Genomic DNA, 24142 nt, shown 5'->3' on the forward strand with positions numbered 1-24142 from the left:
ATTTCCAAATCCTCTAATTCCACAACTCATACTCATGCTCCTCTAATTCTGACCTCTAAAGTATTCACAATGTTAGCTGTTCCACCATTAGTGGATATGTCTCAGGTTGCTAAGGCCCAAAGGTCCAAAAATCCCTCATTAAAATTCTCTGCCTTTATATCTCTTTCCTCTTTAACACACTCTTTAAAATGATCTCTTCAAGCACACTTTTTAAACATTTTGTCACCATACTAGGTAACAGCATCAGTGAACCTCCGGATGAAGCACTGGTGGTATGGCCCACTTTCTATTTATGTGTTTAGGTTTCCTTGAGTTGGTGATGTCATTTCCTGTGGTGATGTCATTTCTTGCTCTTTTTCTCATGGGGTGGTAAATGGGATCCAAGTCAACGTGTTTGTTGATGGAACTCCGGTTGGAATGCCATGCTTCCAGGAATTCTCGTGAGTGTCTGTTTGGCTTGCCCTAAGATGTGGGTGTTCTCCCGTTTGAAGTGGTGTCCTTCCTCATCTGTATGTAAAGATAATGGTGAGTGAGTCATGTCTTTTGTGGCTAGTTGATGTTCATGTATCCTGTTGGCTAGTTTTCTGCCTGTTTGTCCAATGTAGCGTTTGTTACAATTCTTGCAAGGTATTTTGTAAATGACATTAGTTTTGCTTGTTGTCTGTATAGGGTCTTTCAAGTTCATTAGCTGCTGTTTTAGTGTGTTGGTGGGTTTATTGGCTACCATGATGCCAAGAGATGTGAGTAGTGTGGCAGCTTATTCCAAGATGTCATTGTTTAGGGGAGAGTGACTAGGGTTTCTGGGCGTGTTTTGTCTGCTTGTTTGCATTTGTTGCTGAGAAATCGGCGGACTGTATTCATTGGGTATCTGTTCTCTTTGAATACACTGCATAGGTGATTTTCCTCCGCTCTGCATCATTCCTCTGTGTTGCAGTATGTAGTGGCTCATCGAAATAATGTTCTAATGCAGCTTCATTTGTGGGTATTGGAATTATTACTTCTGTTGCCAGCTGTTTATTTGAGTCTCTGCATTACTGCCAACAGCTCTGCTAACCAACCAACTCAAACTTTGGGTCCGCTATGTGGATGACACCTTTGTCATCACTAAATGAAACAAATTAGAGGAAACCTTCAAGACCATCAATAATACCCTTACTGGTATAAACATCACTAAAGAGGAGGAAAACAACAACAAACTGCCATTCCTAGATGTCACAGTAGCGCAAACAGTCAATGATAAACTTCAAACCAGCATCTACATGAAAACAACATGTAATGACCAAATACTGAAATACAGAAGCAATCATTCTAACACCCACAAATGAAGCTGCAACCTAAGGAAACCTATTAACACAAATAGAAAGTGGGCTTCATCCGGAGGCCCACTGATGATGTTACCTAGTATGGTGACAAAAAGTCTGGAAATGAACTATACAGCTCACCGAGCAAACCTGCATCCAGAACCTCAACCTGAGTCATAAATCTTCTCAAAATTGCTAACACTTTTTAAAATTTGCCCAAATATCTCACACGACTTGATTTCAAACTTTGCTTTACATTGTGTTGAAGGGGAGTCATACCAGACTCGAAATGTCATCTGTTTCTCTCTCCACAGAAACTGCCAGACTGCTAAGTTTCTCAGAACTTCGTTTTATTTCAGATTTCTAGCATCTGTAGTTTTTTTTGTAAAGCATTTAAAGGTTTTCTAATTAGATTAAATGTCCTATACATGTAGCAAATTTACAGCTTTAGAGAACTTTCCCATTTTTGGATGGCTTTACTTGTTAGTGATGAACTGCTTTCTTGAACCACTGCAGTCCATATGGTGAAGGCACTTGTACAGAGCTCTGCAGAAGGGAGTTTCAGATTTTGATCCAGCAATAGTGAAAGTGAAACATTAAGTTCCAGGTCAGGGTGGTTTCTTTCTTGGGGGAGAATTTTCTGGTGATATTCCCTTATTTCTCCTGCCCATGTCCGTCTGGATGCTATTGACCTCAAGTTTGAAAGGTGGCATCAAAGGAGACTTAGTGCATTAACACAATACATCTTGCATCCTAAATTTTGCACTCATTTTCTGCCAATGTGAGTTGATGGCAGAGGCAGTGAACGTTAAAGTTAGTTGGTTGGTTGCTAATCAAGGGTGCTTTGTTCTGGATGGTGTCAAGCATCCTAAAGCTTCACCCACCCAGACAAAATGAGAAGGTTCTATCTCACTTCTGAGGTTGGTGGACAGACAGGTGAGTTACTTAATACAGTATTCTAAGTCTCTGAGTTATGATTAGATTAGATTCCCAACAATGTGGAAACAGGCCCTTCGGCCCAACGCACCCAGACCTATTTCCCTCTGACTAATGCACCTATGGGCAATCTCGTATGGCCAATTCACCTAACCTGCACATCTTTGGACTGTGGGAGGAAACCGGAGCACCCGGAGGAAACCCATGCAGACACGGGGAGAATGTGCAAACTCCACACAGACAGTCGCCTGAGGCTGGAATTGAACCTGGGTCCCTGGCGCTGTGAGGCAGCAGTGCTAACCACTGAGTCACCGTACCGGACTAATTCAATTTATGTTCAATGCTAACTGCCAAGAGATGGATTGTGGGAGATTCAGTAACGGTAATTCCATGGGGAGATGGTTAGATTATTTTTTGCAAATGGGCAATGCCTGGTACTAATGGAGGGGAGGCCACGGCCTAGTGGCATTATTGCTAAACTGTTAACCCAGAGACCCAGGTAGTGTTCTGAAGACCTGGGTTCAAATTTCGCCATGGCAGATGGTGGAATTTGAACGCAATTAAAAAAAATCTGGAATCAAGTGTCTAAGGTTGGCCATGAATCCATTGTTGATTGTTGGGAAAAACTCACTTGGTTCACTAACTTCCCTTAGGGAAGGAAACTGCCATCCTTACCTGGTATGGACTACATGGAGCTCCAGAGCAATGTGGTTGACTCTTTACTGTCCTTTGGGATGGGCAATAAATGCTGGCCTAGCCAGTAATGCCCTCATTGTGTGAATCAATAACAAAAACAAAATGTAGTGAAAACGTTACATCACTTATCAGCTAATACACAAATTTCACATCTTTAAAACTGATTGGATGCAATGACAAGTTATTATTTCCTCGTTACCATTTGTATGTTCTCACCTCCCTGAGCTTGGTTTCGAGCTCTAATAGTTTGTTCTTGCTGCTTTGTTCATCCTGGTTGATTTTATCCATTTGTTCCTCCAGTTTCTGATTGTGAGCATCCAGCTTCCCTGCCTGAGCCTCCAAATAAAACTTCTGCTGTCTGAGCTCTGCAATCATCTCCTCCTGTGCCTTCCTGCCATGAAATTTAGACAGTCACAATTACAAATAGGCTCAAGTGTTGCATAGAGTAGCTACCCAGACAAATGGATCTTGATAAAGACAGCATCCTACTCATGGCTTGCTTATGTACTTGTAGCATTTGAATAATTTGTTCTGTTCATTTATTCAACATACCTCAATTACTGTTTCTTACAATATAAATTATTAATTCGGCTAAAAGAAAAGACTTACATTTATGAAGCATCTTCCATGATCATTGGACCTTGCGGCAAACAAAGCATTTGTGAAGTGTAGTAAATATAGTGGTTTTAGAAACATTGCACCCAATTTGTTCAAGCAGCCCCCATAAACAGCAACATGATAATAACTCATGACGTAAAAATATTGACTAGGAAGTGTAAAAAAACTACCCTGTTCTTCTTTGAAATAGCACCACAGGATCTTTTACTTCAATTTGAATGAGTAGATGATTGACAGGATTTTAGCAGGTGATTTTGGAGGTGGTGGGGGTGGGGTCTTGCCCACCGGTTGGAGACCTGGCAGGGCAAGACCCATCAGTTTCATGGGCTAAGATGTGATACAATCAGATGCCCTTTCAAGCATTTATGAGACCACATCGAGCCTTCCACAATTGAAGGTTCCCAGAGGTGGAAGTCCTGGCTACTGAGAGCTGCCAAACAATCAGGGACTGGCAACTCCTCACGCCAAAAGCCCAGCAAGAAAGATGACCACTTGTGGAACAGTACCCATCCAGTGTTCAGGGTTTTAGTGGAACTCCAGTAATTTATGGGATTGCAGGACAAGGTCAGAAGCAAAAGTGATAGAGTGCCTATGAGCAGCCATACACTGGCTAATGCCAGGTCTTTTGATTGGGCAGAGTAAATGATCGTGAGGAAAATCCTCTCACTCCCATGAATGCTTCTGGTCATCCTTCCATGGGTGCAAGAAACCAATGTGACTCCCATTTAAATTACTGTTAAACAACCAGTTTGGACATGTCACCACACACTCCCAAGGCAGGCACAACTTAAACCCATACTTTCGAGCCCAGGTGAATTGTCTCATTAATGCACTTAATTGACATCTTGCCACTGGGAATCCTATCTCAGTTCCTTTCAACCTTCCCCATCAACCACTGAATATTAAAAAAAAGATAATTTTTAGATTTTAAAGGCATCTAGTATTATGGTTGGAAAGAAGGAATATGAGACTGACTTCGAGGATTGGCCATGATCATACTAAATGGCAGAGAAGATTTGAAGGACCAAATGGCCTATTTTTGCTCCTAGTTTCTGTGATTCTATTTCTATCCCCACCATATTGCAAACCTGTAATGAACGTTCCACAGGTTTAACATGATTGACAAAGTTTTGATCCAACATCATGGAATTCATCTGTTTATGAAAGTGTATTTTACGATTTTAGCTGTTTTTAACTCGGCTGTCAATTACTAATGTAATCAAATTATCATTACAATAATTTGTATAAGTTTTAATGGTTTTGTGGTAATCACATTGAACTATTCTGCATTTTTTTCCACTTACACGTAAATCCACAAATCAGTTCTATCACTATTAAAAACTGGGATATATCAACTGATACCATAACAACCAGATTGAGAACATGCTCTTCTCTGCAATTTAGACTGGTTTTAAATACAGGAGGAGGAAGATCAACATTTGCCAGCCCTGCTCACCCAACATATGTACTTCTGTTGATTGCTTTATCCTCCTGTTTATATTTGTTTAGGTGTGCCTAAATATTATTCTATTGCATACTTCACCCAAACTTCCACTCCAGGTCTAACCATGCACATGAATTAGAAGGCTCTGTACAGATACTTTTTTTTTAAAGGAGATGGCAACTGTAGCAAACAAACTGAGAGGAGTTAAATAAATTGTGTCTAACAATTAAACTATAAGCTGTCAATTTAATTAACCCTATAACCATGTCTTTATTTTATAAACTTTGACAATCCAAGACTCACATGCTTCTTTGAGTAAAGATGCTGCTGTTTGCTGCAAGTTTGTTTGCCTCTGAGAGTTCTGCTACTCTCTGCTCCAAAGATTTTATTTTCGAATCCATGGCATTGATCGTCTGAAATATGAAATGCATTACAATCAGATTAGTAGAGGATCAGACAACAAAGATCAAGAAGCAAAAGCAGGACAAAAGCCCAAATGAGAGAAAGCATTCTAATCTGAAATTTGCAGTTCATCTTGAGAATCGGTCACAATCTAAAATGGAATTATTAATAACAGCCAACGTTCATAGCAATTTTAGCTCACAAACAGATTTCTTGAGTTTCCCTTCAGTCAGAGCTAAACATTTTCAGTTACAACATGTCTTGCTTTATTGTTAAGTTCTCACATACCGCTTTCTGATCATCTATCAGTTTGCACTTTTTACGAGAGTCCTCCTCATGCCTGAGGCGAGAATCTTCTAAGGACTCCTTATTAGCAATGCCCATCTTCAACTGAGCTTCCATAACCTATAAAAGAGTACAACACAAATAAAATGATTATGGGATGCTTTCCACAAGTAATGACAAACAGCATTGTTCACGTGTCATGGGGGGGAAATTTGGATTCATTTTGTACCAGTCAGAAAATGTTCTTCTCCTAACCCCTTTTGTAACAACTGTTAGTTTCTTCATTCAAACTTACGGAACAAACAGGCCGATCAGTGGCTATTTTCAACTAAGATACTTGCTCCACATTTAAGGTAAGTGGATATATTGAGTGAAAGGAAAAGTACTGAAAATGGCTGGCATAAATTGCAGAAATATTGCTGTTGTCAAGGCATAGCTCCTGACTGGTTTGATAACCAGTTAAATCTAAACGCCCAGATACCAGAACAAGATCTTTGCTACTCTTGTTACAGAATCAAATTTCCAATATAAAATTTCTGTTCCTTACCTTCATTTTATCTTCATAGAGTTGCTCTTTCTGTCGGAGATTGGTTTCCATGCGTTGAGCTGTTGCCTGAGCCTCACACCAGCTCTCCTCTAACTCCTGTGTTAGAATAGAGAGCAGGATCATTGACTCTCACTGATGTTACCTAGTCATGGTGATGAAACGTCTGAAAACAAACCTTCCAGCTCAGCGAGCTAACTTACATACTTATCATCAACTTGAGCTACAAATCTTCTCAAAAATCACGAGGTGAATTATTTGTTTAGATGCTGGTATCACAACAGAATCATAGTCATAGAGGTCTACAGCATGGACGTCTACACTGGTCTAAAACAACCAGTCAACCAAGCTAAACCCATTTGCCAGCACTTGGCCCACAGCCTTGTATGCTTTAGCATTACAAGTGTATATTCAAATACTTAAATCCACTTTCACAAGCAGCGAGTTCCAGATTCCCACCACTCAGTGAAAAAAAATTCCTTACATGTCCACTAAACCTTCAACCTCTTTCCTTAAATTTATGCACCAAGGATATTGATTGGTCAATGAGGAAAATGTTTCTTCCTGTATTCTGTCTATGACTCTCATAATTTTATACATCTCAATCATGTTTCCTTTCAGTTTCCTCTGCTTTCCAAGGAAAACGACCACCATCTTCATAACTAAAACTCTCTAGTCCAGGCAACAGGATGAGGACGTCACTGGCTAGGCCAGCATTTATTGCCCATCCCTAATTGCCTAGTGGGCAGTTAAAAGTCAACCACATTGCTGTGGGTTTGGAGTCACATGTAGGCTAGACCAGGTCAAAGGCAGTTTCCTGCCCCAAAGGACTCTAGAACCATTGAGTCTTTCTGACAATGTTTTCACAATCAGATTTCAAATTCCACCATCTGCAGTGGGGGGGGGGGGGGGGGGGGGTTCGAACCCAGGTCTCCAGAACGTTACCTGGGTTTCTGGAGTAGCAGCCCAGCGATAATACAGCTCGGCCATCGCCTCACCGGGTACATCCTGGTAAATCTCCTCTGCTCCCTCTTCAGTGACATCACATTCCTCTGATAAGGTAGATCCCAGAACTGCGCACAACACTCTAGCAGTGGCCTAACCAATATTTCATATAGTTCCAGCAACCTTCTCCTGCTTGTAAACTCTGTGCCTCGCCAAATAAAGGCACGTATTCCATTCGCCTTCTTTACTACTTTATCCAATTTCCAGCCTTCCAATGCAAGATAGCGTTGGAGTTACAGGGCTTGCTTGAGGCCCATTAGCTTTCCTTCTTTGTTTTTCTTTTGCTTTACTTTGGTCTTTTCTCCCCTCTTCTTTTTGGTGGTGGGTTGGTCAGCAGCACTGGTGCAGCAGGGAGAGTGGGCCGCGTGCGGAGTGTCAGACGTGGCTTCTCTCAGTGATAGGAGGCAGGCAGTAGTGAGTGCACTCTCCTGCCATTCGGGCCTGTGGCAGTGGCAGCGACTGCATTTTCCCTTGCTTTGTTTGTCACCTCCTTTTTATTGGATTGAATTTCATTTTTCTCTGATCAGCTCATCACTCGGTTTATATCTTCCTCACTACTTAGCACCTAACCAATTTTCACATCATCCACGAACTTGCAGATCAATGCTCCTATATTCAAGTCTAAATCATTTATATAAGCCTAGCAGCCCACTCAGAACTCCTCTGTATCCATGCTAATTTCTTTAATTCTATCAATTGTTCTCCCTGGTTTCTGTATCCACATCATCCCTCTCAATAGTTAACACCAACAAAAAGCATTAATTCAGAACTCTATCTAAGTCCTCTATCTTCATACACAAATTATCACTGTGGCCTTTAGTGGGCCCTACTCTTTCTCTAGTCATCTCCTTACCCTTAATGTACTTGAAATGTGTATGAAACAAAAACTTAGTTACTACCTAAATTTGTGAAACAAGCATCAGACATCAAATCTTTTCACAGCTTAAGTATCTTGCACCTCATGTAATGCCAAAGGCCAATGCACTAAAGACTTCAATATCCCCAGATAACTCGTTTATTAAAATACGATATTTCATCTTCAAGCAGAACACCATCACAGCATAAATCACCTTTATTTCACCAAAACTGTTGGCATCAAAATGCTGGACGGTGAAAAAAAGTCATGTGAAAAACTACAGCAACATTAGTTAAAATCTTGCTGTCAAACTCAAGTAGTGTCCTGAGTTCCTTTTATGTTTGTTGATTCAGTAACCAGTCTTATTACCTTTTTTAGTGTTCTGCTTGATCACTGCTTGATAGACTATTTGAGAAGTTAACACTAGAAACCAAGATTCACAGTATGTTTAGGACATTGTGTTTCTTTATAACAATACATCTCTCTTCTTCCTCCACCCCCAGCAAACCCCAGCCCAAAGTCACCTTTCCTACTTTTGCAAAGGCAAGGCTCGCACATCCAGATAACTTATCTTCTCTGATCCTAACGTCCCAGTATCTTAATAATTTTCCAATAAGACTCTATTCCTGCATAACAATGTGACAAAAGATGACTTTACAACAATCATTATGATGGCTAATACAGCACATTAAGTTGTACAAGTCTGCAGAATCAAAAAACAACCAGCCTATAGCTACTACAGCAGACAGTGTCAGGCATCACTCCAGTACAGTTTAAGGAAAACCAGTAACAGTTTGGAGAACTGATTCAGTTTTCTTGCTGGTTTACCTTGAACATTACTATGGGAAGCTACAGGTAGAATGAAAATAGTAATGAAACAACACCAGATCACCTATATATGATTTGCTGGTGGACAACTTGGACAACAGTATGCTAATATCCTCAAAATGGTCGCTTGCCCACTCAGCTAGGTGAGGAGGGTGGCCCTGTAAAAGTACCCAACCATGAAGGAGATGAAGGGCCAGGATTGTGTGAAAGAATTATAACAATTTATTTTCATTACCTTCCTAACAGGTAGGTTTGCCCTTACACTGTTAATATGATTCCCTGATGATCATTTCCTGGACATCATTTTCAGCTTTTTACACATACCAGGATTTTCTGAGCCATTTGTTGGATTTGCTGAGATTTTGTCTGCAAATCTTCCTTTAGCTTGTTTTCTCTCCGCTCCACCATCTCAAGACGCTTCACTTGGTTCTCCAGGGACTTGCGGCGTTCCTACAATTATGAACACAAGAAAGATTACTGCTGGATCTACAATTATGATTCACACACAACACCCGCAAATGATTGCAAAACTAAACCACTTGTCAGCCATTTTATTATTTTTTTTAAAGAAAACTCTGTCTTAAATGCATACAAGGCAACAAACAGGACACTGCAATTTTCAAGTCATATTTCACACCAAATTGTTAACAGAATGCTCATATATCAAATGTATGTTAAGTTATTTAATGGTAATGTTAACAAAACGTCTATAATTTAAAAAGATAATCACTTATTAAATGAATAGTCATGCCTGTGCTTACTGCATGTAAACCGTGCCTGGGTCTCTAAAGAGCAGCAAACCTTGCAAGATTGGTCAAAACTTTCTTGTATGTTCAACAGCATGTTAGACAAATTAATCAAATGGCTACTTGTCTGAAACATAATGGCTTGAATTTGTGCAGTGCCTTTCACAGCCTCAGGATATTCCAGCACACTTCACAGCTAATGAAGCACTTTTGAAATGCATTCATCATTGTCACAAAAGAATGATACTTATTTTCCAGTGCTGTACAACATACAACCCTCTCCATCACAAAACTTAAGGAGGGAATTCTGGAGCATAATCTCTAGATAGCAGAAGGCACAAGTGCCTGTGGATATGAAGGATCGGGAAAATGCACAAGGGCCCATTGACTGGGAGATGAAGAGCTATGTGGTGGTAATACTGCTGGAGGAACTTATAGAGATAGGAAGGAAAAAGACCTACAGAAGGTTTGAAAAAGAATGTAACAGCCTTAGATTCCTCAAAATTTGCTTGGAAGCTGACATGTATCCATGGGAAAGCATGCAAACAACAAGGTGGAGCTCAAGAGCTGGTGCTGAGGGCAGGAACAGCTCTCCCACCACGCCACACCTAACCAAGTTAAAAGCCTTGTGTAAAGATTTGTAGCTTGGGTGCCATTGTGGGTATGTTCTTTGAGCTGGTAAGTTGACTTGCAGATGTTTTGTCCTTGTCTTGGTGACATCTTCAGTGCTTTGGAGCCTCCTGTGAAGCTTTCCAGGAGGGTACAAAGTATTAAAGATGTCACCTAGACAGCAGGTGAAACATCTGCAAATCATGTTCCCAGCTCAGCGAACATACCTACAACTATGACAAGTTAAAAGCACCGAGGAAGGGCAAAAAACATTAACTGAAATGCTTTGGCTGCAAACAATTAGGTAATAAAGTATCGAAAGGCAGAGCTGGATAAATGAGGAGAGGAAGTAGAGATGTGGTTGTTGTTTCAAAGGCAGAAGTGTGTTTGAAGATGGTAAAGAGATTTTGTTCAAAATGATCAGTCACAGAAGATAGGACTTACGACTTTGCTTAGAGCAATTTCAATGCTGTGGTAAGACATATTGATCTCAGAAGTGACAATCATCAAGATCTAAGAGGAAAGGGTTTGGGGTTAGGTCTTCAATTTGTAAAGGCAGGTTATGGCAAAGACAGGGTTATAATGTAACTTTGAAATGGAAGGGGGTAGAATCGTACCCAAGACAAATAAACTATTTACAATAAGGCAACATACTGCCAGTGCAAGAAATCCGAAATAAAAACTTAGAATCTGAAGAAGTCATATTGAACTTGAAACATTCTCTCTCTTTCTCTCTCCACTGATCGTGCCAGACCCGTTGAGGTTCTCCAGCACTCTTTATTTTTAAAACAGTTACACTGTCAGCTGGGATGGGCCAGGACAGCAGTTGGGTGGTCTGCAGTTCAGTTGGAATGGGATTAAATGAATAATAAGTGGGTTTTGTGGTCATTATGAGATCAGACAAAGTATGAGGAAATAAGGGCGGGGAAAACTAAGAAAGATGTGGAATTTGGAGTAGGGCTGGTGAAGCTATAGCCAACAGTTAAACTCAGAGGGCCTGGGAAAGTTTGGAGAACAAAGGCAACTGAACTGATAGCCAGAAATTTGTAAAGATTGTGGATGAAATAGGAGAAATATGGGTGTCGTGCAATTAGGTTCTTAAAATGAAAATGCCTTTTTTAGAGCAAATAGCTGAAAGAAATGCAAAGTCAGGAAAGAGCTCTGGAATGGCAGCACTTTGCTTTTGGGTGAACACTTGTTACTTGTCAACTGAACCACCATATCATAAAGATACCTGGTATTGATTTTCACCTATATGGTGACTACTACACGTCTATTTAGGCTCTATTACATTGACAAACTGCATTCAGCATTTAATTCTCTAATGTACCTCAGACTCCACCAGTTTCTTCCTGATACTTTCACTGGAGTTCTCACGACCCTGTAGTTTCTCAAGGTCTCTTTCTGCACGTTCCTTAGCTTGACGCACATTCTGTAAAAGATCTGTAGCTTCAGAACTTGCTTTCACTGCCTGAAAAAGAGTCAAAGAGCAAAAATGATGGAAGAAAGAGTCCATTTTGGAATAATTTTTTGTATTTAAACAAGGTGGTTTCTTGATAAAAATGGATTTTAGTTTCCAGTGTGTCACCATATTGGACTCCTCGTCTCTAACCCTGACAGAACATAAACTTTTACAGGAACTTCAACTAAATTAGAAAGACTTAACTAAATTGGTATTTGAATTTACTTTTGGTATCCATGTGTATTGATTACTTCAGTATATTATCAATTAAAATCTCAGGTCTGATTGATATCCTCCAGAGGTTACAGTTAATGGGATTTAGTGATTAATAACATCAATTATTAACAAATAGTTGCTTGGTAGTACAGAACTTAAACATTACTAAAATGAGACAAATCAAAGCTTTTCATCTTGCACTCGTCAGGACTAGGATATAAGAAACAGGCTTGAAGAATGGGATACCAACTTAAGCTACTTTAGCGAGTTTTGAGAAGATTTGTAGCTCAAATTGAGGTTCTGGATATAAGTTGGCTCACTGAGCTGGAAGGTTCATTTTCAGACGTTTCGCCACCATACTAGGTAAGATCATCAGTGAGCTTCCGGTGAAGTGCTGGTGTTATGTCCCACTTTCTACTTATGTGTTTTATACCAGCACAAGACTGGCGAGTGTTGGCGTAGAAATTCAGCAAAGACTGGCATTCTCCATGATCCCTTTTTATAACTGATAAATGGAAGTGTGCAATGTACATAAGTCCTTTACTTAGATAAAATAAGGTCCTGTGTGTTCATAGATGTAGCTTCCAGCACATGCAAATGTACCATATTGTGCACCTGATTTGATAACCTTAAATTGAAATTTGGTGTAATTCTTAGCATGTTTCTTCACCATACTAGGTAAGATCATCAGTGAGCTTCCGGTGAAGTGCTGGTGTTATGTCCCACTTTCTACTTATGTGTTTTATACCAGCGCAAGACTGGAGGCTCACTGATGATCTTACCTAGTATGGTGAAGAAACATCCGAAAATGAATCTTCCAGCTCAGCGAGCAAATTACATCCAGTAAGTTGCTTTGTTGAACTATTGTTGGAATGGAGATGCAGCAGCAACAGTCAATTGTCAGTCTTAGCTCTCAGATCAGGCAGATAGACCGATTCTGTCGAGTGTTGGCGTAGAAATTCAGCAAAGATTGGCATTCTCCATGATCCCTTTTTATAACTGATAAATGGAAGTGTGCAATGTACATAAGAAGTCCTTTACTTAGATAAAATAAGGTCCTGTGTGTTCATAGATGTAGCTTCCAGCACATGCAAATGTACCATATTGTGCACCTGATTTGATAACCTTAAATTGAAATTTGGTGAAATTCTTAGCATAATATGGATTGCAAACATGGGATTTTGGAGCACATCAGCATGCTGTAAATCACCATTGGGATGTGTTATTTGATACACAGTCAGCCAGTCATTGGCATGCATGACCTACATACCTGACATCACATCTGCAAGCAAATTTATATCATATTATTCATTTGAGTGACAGTTTGACAGCAGCAATGACTGGCAATTCTTATCAAACAATACATCCCAAAGTCTTTCTACCTTCCGATTCAAACCAAGAACCAACAGGATACAATGTAGCATGTCAGATTCCAGAGTTGGATATATCATAAATACATTTATCAGAAACTAAGCCACTGTTCGACATACTTTGTTTTCCCATGTTATTTGGTAACAGTATTTAGTGCAGTAAAGCTGCCTAGTCACAAGGATGATTTTTAACAAGTTCATACCACAAAACATCACAAAATTGTCAATGCTTTTATATTATATGATGCAAGAAGACAAGATGTCCCTTTAGCCGACTTAAGCTCACACTTCTGAACAACAAGTCCGTAATACAGCAACACGCTATTTCCTAATGAATCTAGTGTTGGGACCTCAATGATCTCTTCCATCTGCTGGCCACCCTCTGCATAAAGACTTCCAGATATCTGTTAAATTTGTCTTTCACAGCTTTCAGCAAATCCCATTTATTGATTATCACATAATTTTATTTCAACTTAGCAAGCAGAAAACACAACTAACCACCAGGCCTCTTCATTATAACCCTTTAACCATGAAAATCTCTTTTCCACAGTATCCCAGGCTGTTGAAAATTACTATTGAAGAAAATTGCATCTCTATATATTTTGGAACAATTTAAATCTTTTAAATGAAAATTATGACCATTAAACTCAACTATACTCCCATCTTCTTAGTAATAATCACCATTAAATTGTATTACCTTGGCAAGTTTTTCCTGCAATTCCTGTATTTTCTTCTGCTGTTCTGCATTCATCTGAAAGACACGTAATTGGCCTTGAATAGTGTGGACATATTTGTTTTTCCAGTATTTTCAGACATCTCCAAGTTTAAATTTACATAAATTACTGCCTGTTATTTAATGGGTAAGCATCAACGTTTTTTGTTAAGAATTATGGAACAAATGAGTAGTAATTGAGTTGAGATAAATTCTTAAATCAAAACCATCAAGTTGGTCCCTTTGTAGTTCACATTAGTGGTGCTAATGCTTACATAAGCGAATTGTAGTTTAGGGGACATTCAAGTTTGATTTTAGTTTTCTCAAAGTATTTGTCAGTTTTTGGTAGTCACAGTGTTTTACAGCCCAAGCACTGAATGCACTTTAAGTTGCAGACTACTCCATATTCAGACAACACTTACTCCAGCTCTCAACAACATACCAAAAATAGCACACTCTAAGTTTTAAGCTATTAGATATGTTTTACATAACCTTTGATGGTATGGTTAAATTTTGCAGTAACCTCAACATAACACAGATCGGACTGCTTTCTGTAATACTAATTTAGAAAGTTTTGCAATTTTTTGATTTTATTTAGCAAATACATTACTTTGCCCTTACTTCCAGTTCTGTACTGTTCAGTTCTACCTCCTACGTACAGCTTATATTTATTTACAACCATACATACATGTATATCTTTATGTTACATATCATTCCCTACTTTCAGCCTCAATCCCTACAGAGGCCCAATTCTAGAACAGATTCATTTAAAGGTCATCATCACACCAATCCAAATCTAATCCCTACTGGGAAAGCCTCTAATTAAAAATAAAGTAAAAACAAGTTTTTTAAATTATGTTGAAAGTAAGTTCTTTAAATAACTGTCATTTATTCATATTGTGGAGGTAAAGCCAAATAATGCTTCTAAATGATAATTGAGTTAGTGAAGAACGATTAATAACATGCAAAATACAAACCTTTTCCAATTTGGCGTACACCTCCCCAACTTCAGCTTTTCCCTGGTCTCGAGTCTGTGAATGGAAGACAATTTTTATGTCAGCGACTTGAATCAAAATGGTATATGGACTCTGTCCCCTCACAAACAACCATACTGCACAGAATCCATTCTTAACATTTGACTAGAATTGTTCCATTAAAGATAAATAACAGGTAAATATACAAAAGATAATTTACAATGCTAGACTTTCAAAACAAAGCAAGTAGCCAAAAATAGAAACAAAACACAATAGGTGACATGGTACAGTAGCTAACTAACCTCAAAAGGTGTTTACCAGAGAATATGTACAGACATTCAGCATATGGAGTTCATGAGTTTATTTTCACCCAAGTGTACCATCTGTCATGATGAGTGCTTCACAAACCACAAGGAGGTTAAGATACTCAACGTAGCGAGAATGAGAAGCAGCCAAGTAGTGTCTAGATTTCACTAGGAACTCAGTTAATCTTAACTCAAGCATGACTATCAAACAGTATGCAAAATGTACATCCTGTCACTGTAACAGTCTCTTCTGTTTATATGTCAATATCTTCTCAGCATCTCAGGTTCCTTGCTGCGCAACATTCCAATTCATCACCTTGGCAGATACTCCATCGCACACCCACTCATTGTTAGGGCAGATACACAGACCAACCTTCTGTAGTTTCTGCTGGGATTCAGCTGCTTTCCGTCTATACTCATCTGCTGTAATTCGAGTATCTCGGAGTTCAGACTCATAGAGGTCAGCCCGTCGACGGGCAGCAGCAAGATCCTCCTCCAGCTGTCGTACAGTTACCTCCATTTCCTCCATTTGAGCATGGAACTCCTGTTAAAATTGGGAGAAAGAAAGCACAAAGACCATTATTAGTGGAATGCAGAAAGGAGAACAGCATCCTTAAATCACTCAGAAATGTTGATAACTAGTTAAAGAGTACAGAATTAAAATTTATGAAAAGACCCTCACCACTTTGTAAAAGGAGTAAACAAAAATTCAACACAAAAGCAAAGTACTGTGAATGCTAAGAATCTGTAATAAAACAAAAAAATGATGAAAATAATCAGCAGATATAAAGGTTAAAACAGAATTAATTTTGGGCATTTGAACTTTCATGCGAAGTTCAAAAAGATCTTAACTCTTAGTAACTCCTTAAGAGGAGTAAATCCATAAGAGGGATTTGATCAGTTCAACAAGCTATGGTTAACACTTTCATCAAATAATCATAGCATTCCAAAACTTAGCAAACCAGACAGAATAACCATGAGAAACAGAACCAATGACAAAACCGGAAATGACAACACCAACCCCAGTAGAACCAGACACAAGTTGCAAGTGGGACAGAACACCACTGGAGGCACACTGGTGATGTTACCTAGCATGATGATGAAATGTCTGCAAACAAACTTACCAGCTCAGCGAGCAAGTCAACAACCTCAGAATAACCATACTTTCTAGTAATCATACTTTGTGAAGGTGTATAATTTTCACTTTGGAGTCTAACTTCCATGTGCAAATAACAAATGTCTATATTAGTTGTTTTATGGCTCATAGTTTCCCCTCTGTTGAACGTGAATCCAATCGAAAAGAGCACCACTCATGAAGCCAGAGCTTTTCGTATCAGAATAGATAGCTCACTCAGGTGAGCCTCAATTATTTCAAGAAATCCAACACTAAATTTAATCTATCGGCTTACAGAGTCACTTAGTGCACTGCATGTAGTAACAGAGTAACAAGTAACATTTCATGTTCTCTCCACTTTCTTAATTTCATTATTATTGCAATTGGTAAATTTGACTATGTGCATTGTATACAATCCACACTCAGAACCATGCAGACAGAAAAAGCGTGGAATTTGATGGGCATAAGTAAAGGTTGCAACAGAGTCCTCTCAAATTGTTTGTTCAAAGTAAGTTCCAAGTTCAACTGTAATAGATCTAAGACAGGTTTTCAGCCAGAAGACAGTCAGTATCCGTTAGAGAAGATTAATCATTTGGAATATGATTGTAGGTAGTGTAAAAATAATAATAATAATAATAATAATAAAGTGAGAGGAAAGGTGGGAGACCAAGCCCAGTCCAAGAATGGAAATTCAAGAGAGCAAGTTGGAGGAAGTGAATTAAAGTACCAGTGGCAGACAGAGCCATAATTGGGGATGGGTCCTGCCAGAGAGATAGAGAGGTGCAGCAAGAATACACTTATGGGAGAACAAGACAAGTCAGCACTTCAAAAATAAGGTTAAAATCAGATTAGCCATGATCTTAGTTAATGGTAGAGTAGGCCCAAAGGGCTGAATGGCCCACTCTTGTCATATGAAATGGGTTTAGGGTGATGAGCAAAAGAACTAAAAAAGTTATACAAGAACACTTTCATACACATATTTGCAGGGTGGAGGAAACAGATTCAGTTATGGCATTCAAATGGGAATTGAATAAATATCTGAGGAGTTTTTAAAATTTGCAGAATTATGGGAAAATTAGACAACTGAAGTTTGGTTGCAGACAACCTATTCTCAGTGAGTAGTGACCACCTGTGCTTCTCAACCACAATCTATAATCTCCTGGCGTGGCATACCCCTCACTCTGCCATTACTATCAAGCTAGAGGACCAGTCCACGTCCCATCAGGACTATAGGAGAACATGCTAGAAGCAGCATTAGGAATATCCAGAAATTAGATGCCAACCTTGTGAAGTTACCACACCAGGCTACATGCACGCTAGATAACAGGAGAAGCATGCTACAGAGCTGAAATAATCCCACAACCAATAGATCGGATCAAAGATTGACAGCCTGCCATATCCAGTAATGAATAACGATGAACAATTATACGAGAACCAGGAGTCAGCGCAAATGCAGCTCCTTGCTTAATGATGGGTGTGACCACCACTGGAACCATCTCCAAACAGCAGTGAATAATCAAGCTTGGCCTCCTCCTGTGGTGCATGTTCGTGTTCAGATAACTTAATTCATTTTACACACTACCAAGAAATTGTTTTAAAGAAATTGACATAGCAAAGACTGTGGGCCCTGACAACAATCCATACCTGTACTGAAGACGTGTGCTCAAGAACTAACTACAGCCTGAGTTAGGTTGAACCTGTGCAATAACAACATTGGTGTCCACTCAACAATGTGGAAACATATCTGGTTATATGCTGTCTACTCAAACATCATTAAAATAGTAAAATGTGTTATTGACAGTGCCATCAAGCTGCATATACTTAGAAACAAGTTGTTCAACAAAGCTCAATTTGACTTCCATCCAAGCCATGTAGCTCCAGATCCAGTACAGCTTGCATTCAAACATGGACAAGAAGGCTGATTTCAGAAGTGAGGAGAAAATAATTACCCATGACATCAAGTCAGCAATTAACTGAATGTTACATCAGAGAACCCTAATAAAAGCAGAAGACAGTGGGAATTGATGCAATACTCTCCATTACATGGAACTGTCCCACAAAGGACAATGGTTATGGTTATGGGAAGTCAACCAACTTGCCAAAGGAATTCCAATGGTGTGCACCTCCAAATTCCTCCAAGTTATTTGAATTAATCTGTTTGGACATGTTATGAAACACATTCAGGGCATATAGGACTTGAATCTGGGCCTCTTCGGCTCAGAGGGAGGAATACTACCACTGTGCTAAAGAGCACCAATTCCTCACAACAGATATTTTCTAATCAATCTGTTCAGAGATGTTATCATACACCTCTGGAGCTGGTCGGTCTTGTACCATGCCTCCTGGTCCAGGGATAGGGACATTACTACTGTGCCACAAGATCCCTGAGATGAACATTATTGATCAACTATATTTTTAACCTACCTGTTCAGACAAGGTTACAACATGCCTTTGGAGCAGGTAACATATGAACAAAGGTGTCCTGTCCCAGAGCTATGTACTCTTCAACTGCACCATAAGAGTCACAAATTCCTTAGGATAACATCCCACCCCCAAATATCTGAGCTGCTTTATCATTGAAGTTGTTACCATTATAAAAAGACTGAAGTAGAGCTGATGGCTCCACAATGTTCAGTTTCTTTGCCAATACGGTGAAGCCGACCAGGTTGCCATGGGGCAAGACATCATTCAATATTGAGTTCATGTGTGACATGAATGTTACTTGCCATTTAAGTGGAAATAATCATCTTCATCATGGATCCAACCACCTCCACTTGATGTCTAATGAATTACCGTCAATATCCTGAGTGTTACCACGGTCGATAAACATAAACTAACCAGCCACCCAAATACTGTGTGTACAGCAGTAGTTTAGAGCCTGTGTATTTTATTGTTGTGGTTCTGTTCACCGAGCTGGGAATTTGTGTTGCAGACATTTCGTCCCCTGTCTAGGTGACATCCTCAGTGCTTGGGAGGCTCCTGTGAAGCACTTCTGTGATCTTTCCTCCTGCATTTGTAGTGGTTTGAATCTGCCACTTCCGGTTGTCAGTTCCAGCTGTCCGCTGCAGTGGTCGGTATATTGGGTCCAGGTCAATGTGCTTATTGATTGAATCTGTGGATGAGTGCCATGCCTATAGGAATTCCCTGGCTGTTCTCTGTTTGGCTTGTCCTATGTATTTTATGGCAAATGATTCACCTCTGGATTCCCTAAAGCCTTTCCACTATTCACAAGACACAAGTCAGGAATAATCTGCACTTGACTGGACGATTGCACCTCCAATTATACACAAGAAGTACAAAGCAGCTATACAAAGTATAGCACCTTGAAGACCACCATAAACATGCAGTCCCTCTAACAATGGCATGCCATGGCTACAGTGCACACTGTATAAGATGTACATGAACAACTTGCCAAAGTTCCTTCAAATGAACCTCAAGTCCCAGTGCCCTCATCTATTAAGGATAAGGGCAGCAGGATGTATGCAAATGTCACCACTTAAGTTTCCCTCTAAGTCACATACCCTCCTGACATGGAAGGGCTGCTCCTTCATAATCATCAGGTCAAAACCTAACAGCATGGTGGGAGTACCTTCACTCAACAGGCAGCAGCAATTCCAGAAGGTAGACCACCACCAACACCACCTTCTCCAGGACAATAAATGCTGACTTCACCAGCAATAGCTACGACCGGAAATTCATAAACAATTGTAAAACACCATTCCCAGATTAAACCGCAAAAATAAATACAATAGGATCCTCTTTTCAATGGATTAACAAAGATAGTTTCTATTTAGCAAGTTCAAGTGTCGACTTTGTTGTTGCTATGGTTACTAGTGCACAAGTTTGTAACTATAGCAACCAGTACTTGAAAATGTAAGTAAAACACTAGAGGACTACCAAATTTGAAACTGCAGGAGTTGAACTGGGATACAATGCCAAAATTGCAGGTCAGGCAGCACATTGGAAGTTCGATTAGCTCCGTTCTGCAATTGATTATGGAGAGATAAAACGGAGAACAAACCTATTTGATATGCAACAAAGTATATAGAAAACTAAGTTTCATATCAACAAGCAATTCTAAACATATGAGTAGAGGAAAAGCAATTGATACAATCTCCATGGAAGCAAATAATTTAAGGGAAGATTTGCTTATTTTACAGCTGAAAAGGATGATGCATCAATATTTGACATTTTAACCTATCATGATATCACGATTATAACAAGCTCTGACTAAGCACTTTCCTTTTGTAGGTAATATATTTTAAAGTAAACCTTTTGACTAATCACGTCACATTCATCATAGAATTACAATTCATGTTGCAAACAATTCATATTTGCTCCCAGTTTTCAATTGTTTGCTTCTTTATATTTTCCTAGTCAGAAAACTTCTAAGTATATTATTTCACTGCAACCTATACCATAGATATCTTTATCTAACTTAAACGGAGGCAAATCTTCCAGCCTCTCCTAACTCCTCATGAACCTGGGTGTTCAATCTGAGCACAAGCAATCTACCACTTTCTGCATGGTAAAGACAGAGTAAGCATTTCAATTATATTTTTCCTCTTTCATTCTCTCAACATCTCACATAGAGTCATAGAGATGTACAGCATGGAAACAGACCCTTCGGTCCATCTCCTCCATGCCGACCAGATATCCCAACCCAATCTCGTCCCACCTGCCAGAACCCAGCCAATATCCCTCTAAACCCTTCCTATTAGTATACCCATCCAAATGCCTCTTAAATATTGCAATTGTACTAGCCTCCACCACTTCCTTTGGCAGCACATTTCGTACACGTACCACCCTCTGTGAAAAAGTTGCCCCTTAGGTCTCTTTTATATTTTTCCCCTCTCACCCTAAACCTATGCCCTCTCGTTCTGGACTCCCCGGCCCCAGGGAAAAGACTTTGTCTATTTACCTTATCCATGCCCCTCATAATTTTGTAAACCTCTAAACCATACCAAATTAACCCCGAAACCCTGCCGTGAGAAATACTTCTGGGTTTAAATGGAAGACCAATATGGCAGTTGCAATCACTTGCTACAGAATATTATGACATGGAATTTCCATAGTGGAAACTGGTAGTGGGTTCTTTGTTTCCTGCGTGGCTGATGAGTCCGATCCTAGAGCAGCATCTCTGACCACACATTTGGCCGATGTATCTGGGAGGTGGAATTGGTCCTTGGCTGTGAGATCATTGGCGATCCTTTCTTTAGTTCTTTTTCCATATTCGCAGTTGCCGACGGGTGTTCTTAAAGAACTGCTTCCTTTCATACAGGAAGTTTTTTCCAAAATCGGTTTCTTCTGAACGAGAGTCTCCCATGCAATGGCATCTATGTTGCATTTCTTGTGAAAACTTTCAGGGGCTCTTTATAACCTTTTCTTGTCCTCTCCTCATCCGTGTGCCTTCCTTCAGCTGGATGAAGATGATTTGCTTTAGCAGTCGGAATCCTGACATCCTAAACATATAGCCGGCCCAGCACAGTTGGTTTTGGATGATAATGGCCATGATGTTGGTACTATTAGTTGCTTCAAGGATGCTGATGTTACTATGTCTGTTCTCCCAGCTGATGTGAAAAATCTATCAGCATTGATGGCACTTCAAGGGTGTTGAGATGGCATCTATACGTGGTCCAAGTTTCAGAGTCGCACTGAAGAGTCAGAAGGATGACTACCTTATACACAAGAATCGTGATGTCAACATGGATGTCACGGCCATTGAAGATTCTCATACTTGGGCATCCAAAGGTGGCACTCTCAGACTGAATCTCTGCATCAATGTCAGCCTTTGATGAGAGGCAACTCCCCAGGTAAGGGAAATGTTCCGTGCTTAGGAAGATTTCTCAGTTGAGCTTAATAGAGGTGATGGACCAGAACTTGACCTCGGACGGGTTGGTGAAAGATGGGAGTCTTCTTGTGGTTGAGGCTGTGAAACCAATTCTTTGCTATGCTTCCACGAAAGCAATAATTTAAGCTTTAAGATTCTCTTCCACAACAGCATCCACATGCTGAAGTTCCACAAGTGAGGTCAGTGTCGTCTTCTTCTGGGATTTCAGCCAATTGAATTTGAAAAGTTTGCAATCCATCCTGTAGACAATGTCCACATTGCTGGAAAGCTTATTCTTGACAAGATGAACAATGGCAGTGATGAAAATGGAGGCAACAGTGGAAGTAATGGCACATCCCCGATTACTCCTGCTTTGACCTCAAAGGTTTGTCATATTACTGTCACCGACATCTTGATGTGATGGGGATGGAGGATGTTGATGAATTTCACTGGACAGCTGACCTTTGGCAGGATCTTCTATAGCACTTACCCACATTAGGAAAACATGGAATCAGAAATAATGTTGCCCTGAAGACAATTCCAGAGATGGGCCAAGAAAAGACAGAATTGGATGTCTAGGAAAAATTCTCAGATACAAAATAGCCTCCAAATTGTAGACATTTTCTAGTCAACCTGTTCAGAGATGTTATTACACACCTCTTAAGCAGGTGAGACTTGCACCCAGGCCTCTTAGGCTACAGGTGGGACACTATTATTGCACCACAAGAGTCCGAGCTTCCTAATTATATACTAAATCAGAAGCTGATTAAGTATGCACATATCTATACACAATCGGGAAAACAACTCACCAAGCAGTAAAAGAGGCAACAGATACTTCTGAAAGCCTTCAAGAATTACTTAAACCAAGAACTAAAAAAAATTCTTGAAAGAGCAAGATTTAACAGAAGACTTCAGTATCCAAAGAAATCCATAGCTTATTTCATTATTGATCTCTACAGATTAGGGGGAAAATTCTACTATTGTGGCTTCAAGTCGAAAGTCAAAACTGGTTGTACGATTTGCTGACAAATCTTTGTCAGGCATTTTACACACTAAAACAGATCAGAGTTCGAGAACAAGCATTCAGAAGATGAGTGAAGCAGAAATCTGTAGCAATATTGATCAGAGAGAAGATCAACCTGGGCAATGGAAATCAACAAAGACTATTCAGTTCTTAAGGTACAAAATCACAGGAGGACAAGTGAGAAACCAATACAGTGATTAGGACAAGCATTATACAAAGTCTTTGTCAGCACTGTGGAACAAAGAAACCTCACAGGCATAGACAATATTCAGCAGCTAAAAGTAAATATCTCTACTGGAAACGATTTATTGTGTGGCAAGTAACATGCAGGCATGAGACCCAATTTCAGAAAAGCAAAGAAATTAAATAGCAACCCATACAAGAGCTTAATACAGTCAAACAACCTACAACAGAAGAAAGCACTAAAGTATTCCTAAAGGAAATAGGTGAGCCAAACCTTGCACTTTGGCAGTTGATATTTATGTCAAAGGTTATCCCACATATTTCAAGATGGGCAATGGGGCAAAAGTTATTGTATTATCTGCGATTACTAAGCCAACATCAGCGCACTACATGGTACGAGAGGCACAGCACTTAACATACAAACATACAAAAAAGGGACTAGTTTAGTTTGGGATTATGTTTGGCATAGACTGCTTGACTGCTATATGACTCTATAAATAGACCATTTGACCCCTACAGTCTATTCTGCCATTCCAAGAGATCAAGGAAGATTGGGGATGTGGAATTCAAAACACAAATCATCTATCCCCAATAACCCCAGATTTCCCTACCCAACAAGAATCTATCTACTAAAATAAACCAAAAAAATGCTGAAGAAGCTGGAGATCTGAACCAAAACAGA

At 39.7% G+C, this 24142-nt stretch overlaps 1 protein-coding gene across 6 annotated transcripts in view; it reads right to left on the reverse strand.

Annotated features, from left to right (window-relative positions):
• The window catches only part of LOC122562422 (citron Rho-interacting kinase), a 221739-nt gene that overhangs the window by 85108 nt on the left and 112489 nt on the right, over positions 1-24142 (reverse strand). For all 6 annotated transcript variants that reach the window (XM_088000150.1, XM_088000147.1, XM_088000146.1 and 3 more), the window contains exons 14-22: positions 15683-15853; positions 15008-15061; positions 14016-14069; positions 11601-11741; positions 9240-9365; positions 6230-6325; positions 5686-5802; positions 5299-5408; positions 3150-3324 (exon numbers count right to left, since the gene is read on the reverse strand). In XM_088000150.1, the coding sequence (XP_087856276.1) occupies positions 3150-3324; positions 5299-5408; positions 5686-5802; positions 6230-6325; positions 9240-9365; positions 11601-11741; positions 14016-14069; positions 15008-15061; positions 15683-15853 (1044 nt within the window). The remainder of the gene's footprint in view (positions 1-3149; positions 3325-5298; positions 5409-5685; positions 5803-6229; positions 6326-9239; positions 9366-11600; positions 11742-14015; positions 14070-15007; positions 15062-15682; positions 15854-24142) is intronic.

This window comes from Chiloscyllium plagiosum, unplaced genomic scaffold, assembly GCF_037043375.1.
Source record: "Chiloscyllium plagiosum isolate Xiang-an unplaced genomic scaffold, Cpla_swu_hap1 HiC_scaffold_24, whole genome shotgun sequence".
Classification (NCBI taxonomy): domain Eukaryota; kingdom Metazoa; phylum Chordata; class Chondrichthyes; order Orectolobiformes; family Hemiscylliidae; genus Chiloscyllium; species Chiloscyllium plagiosum.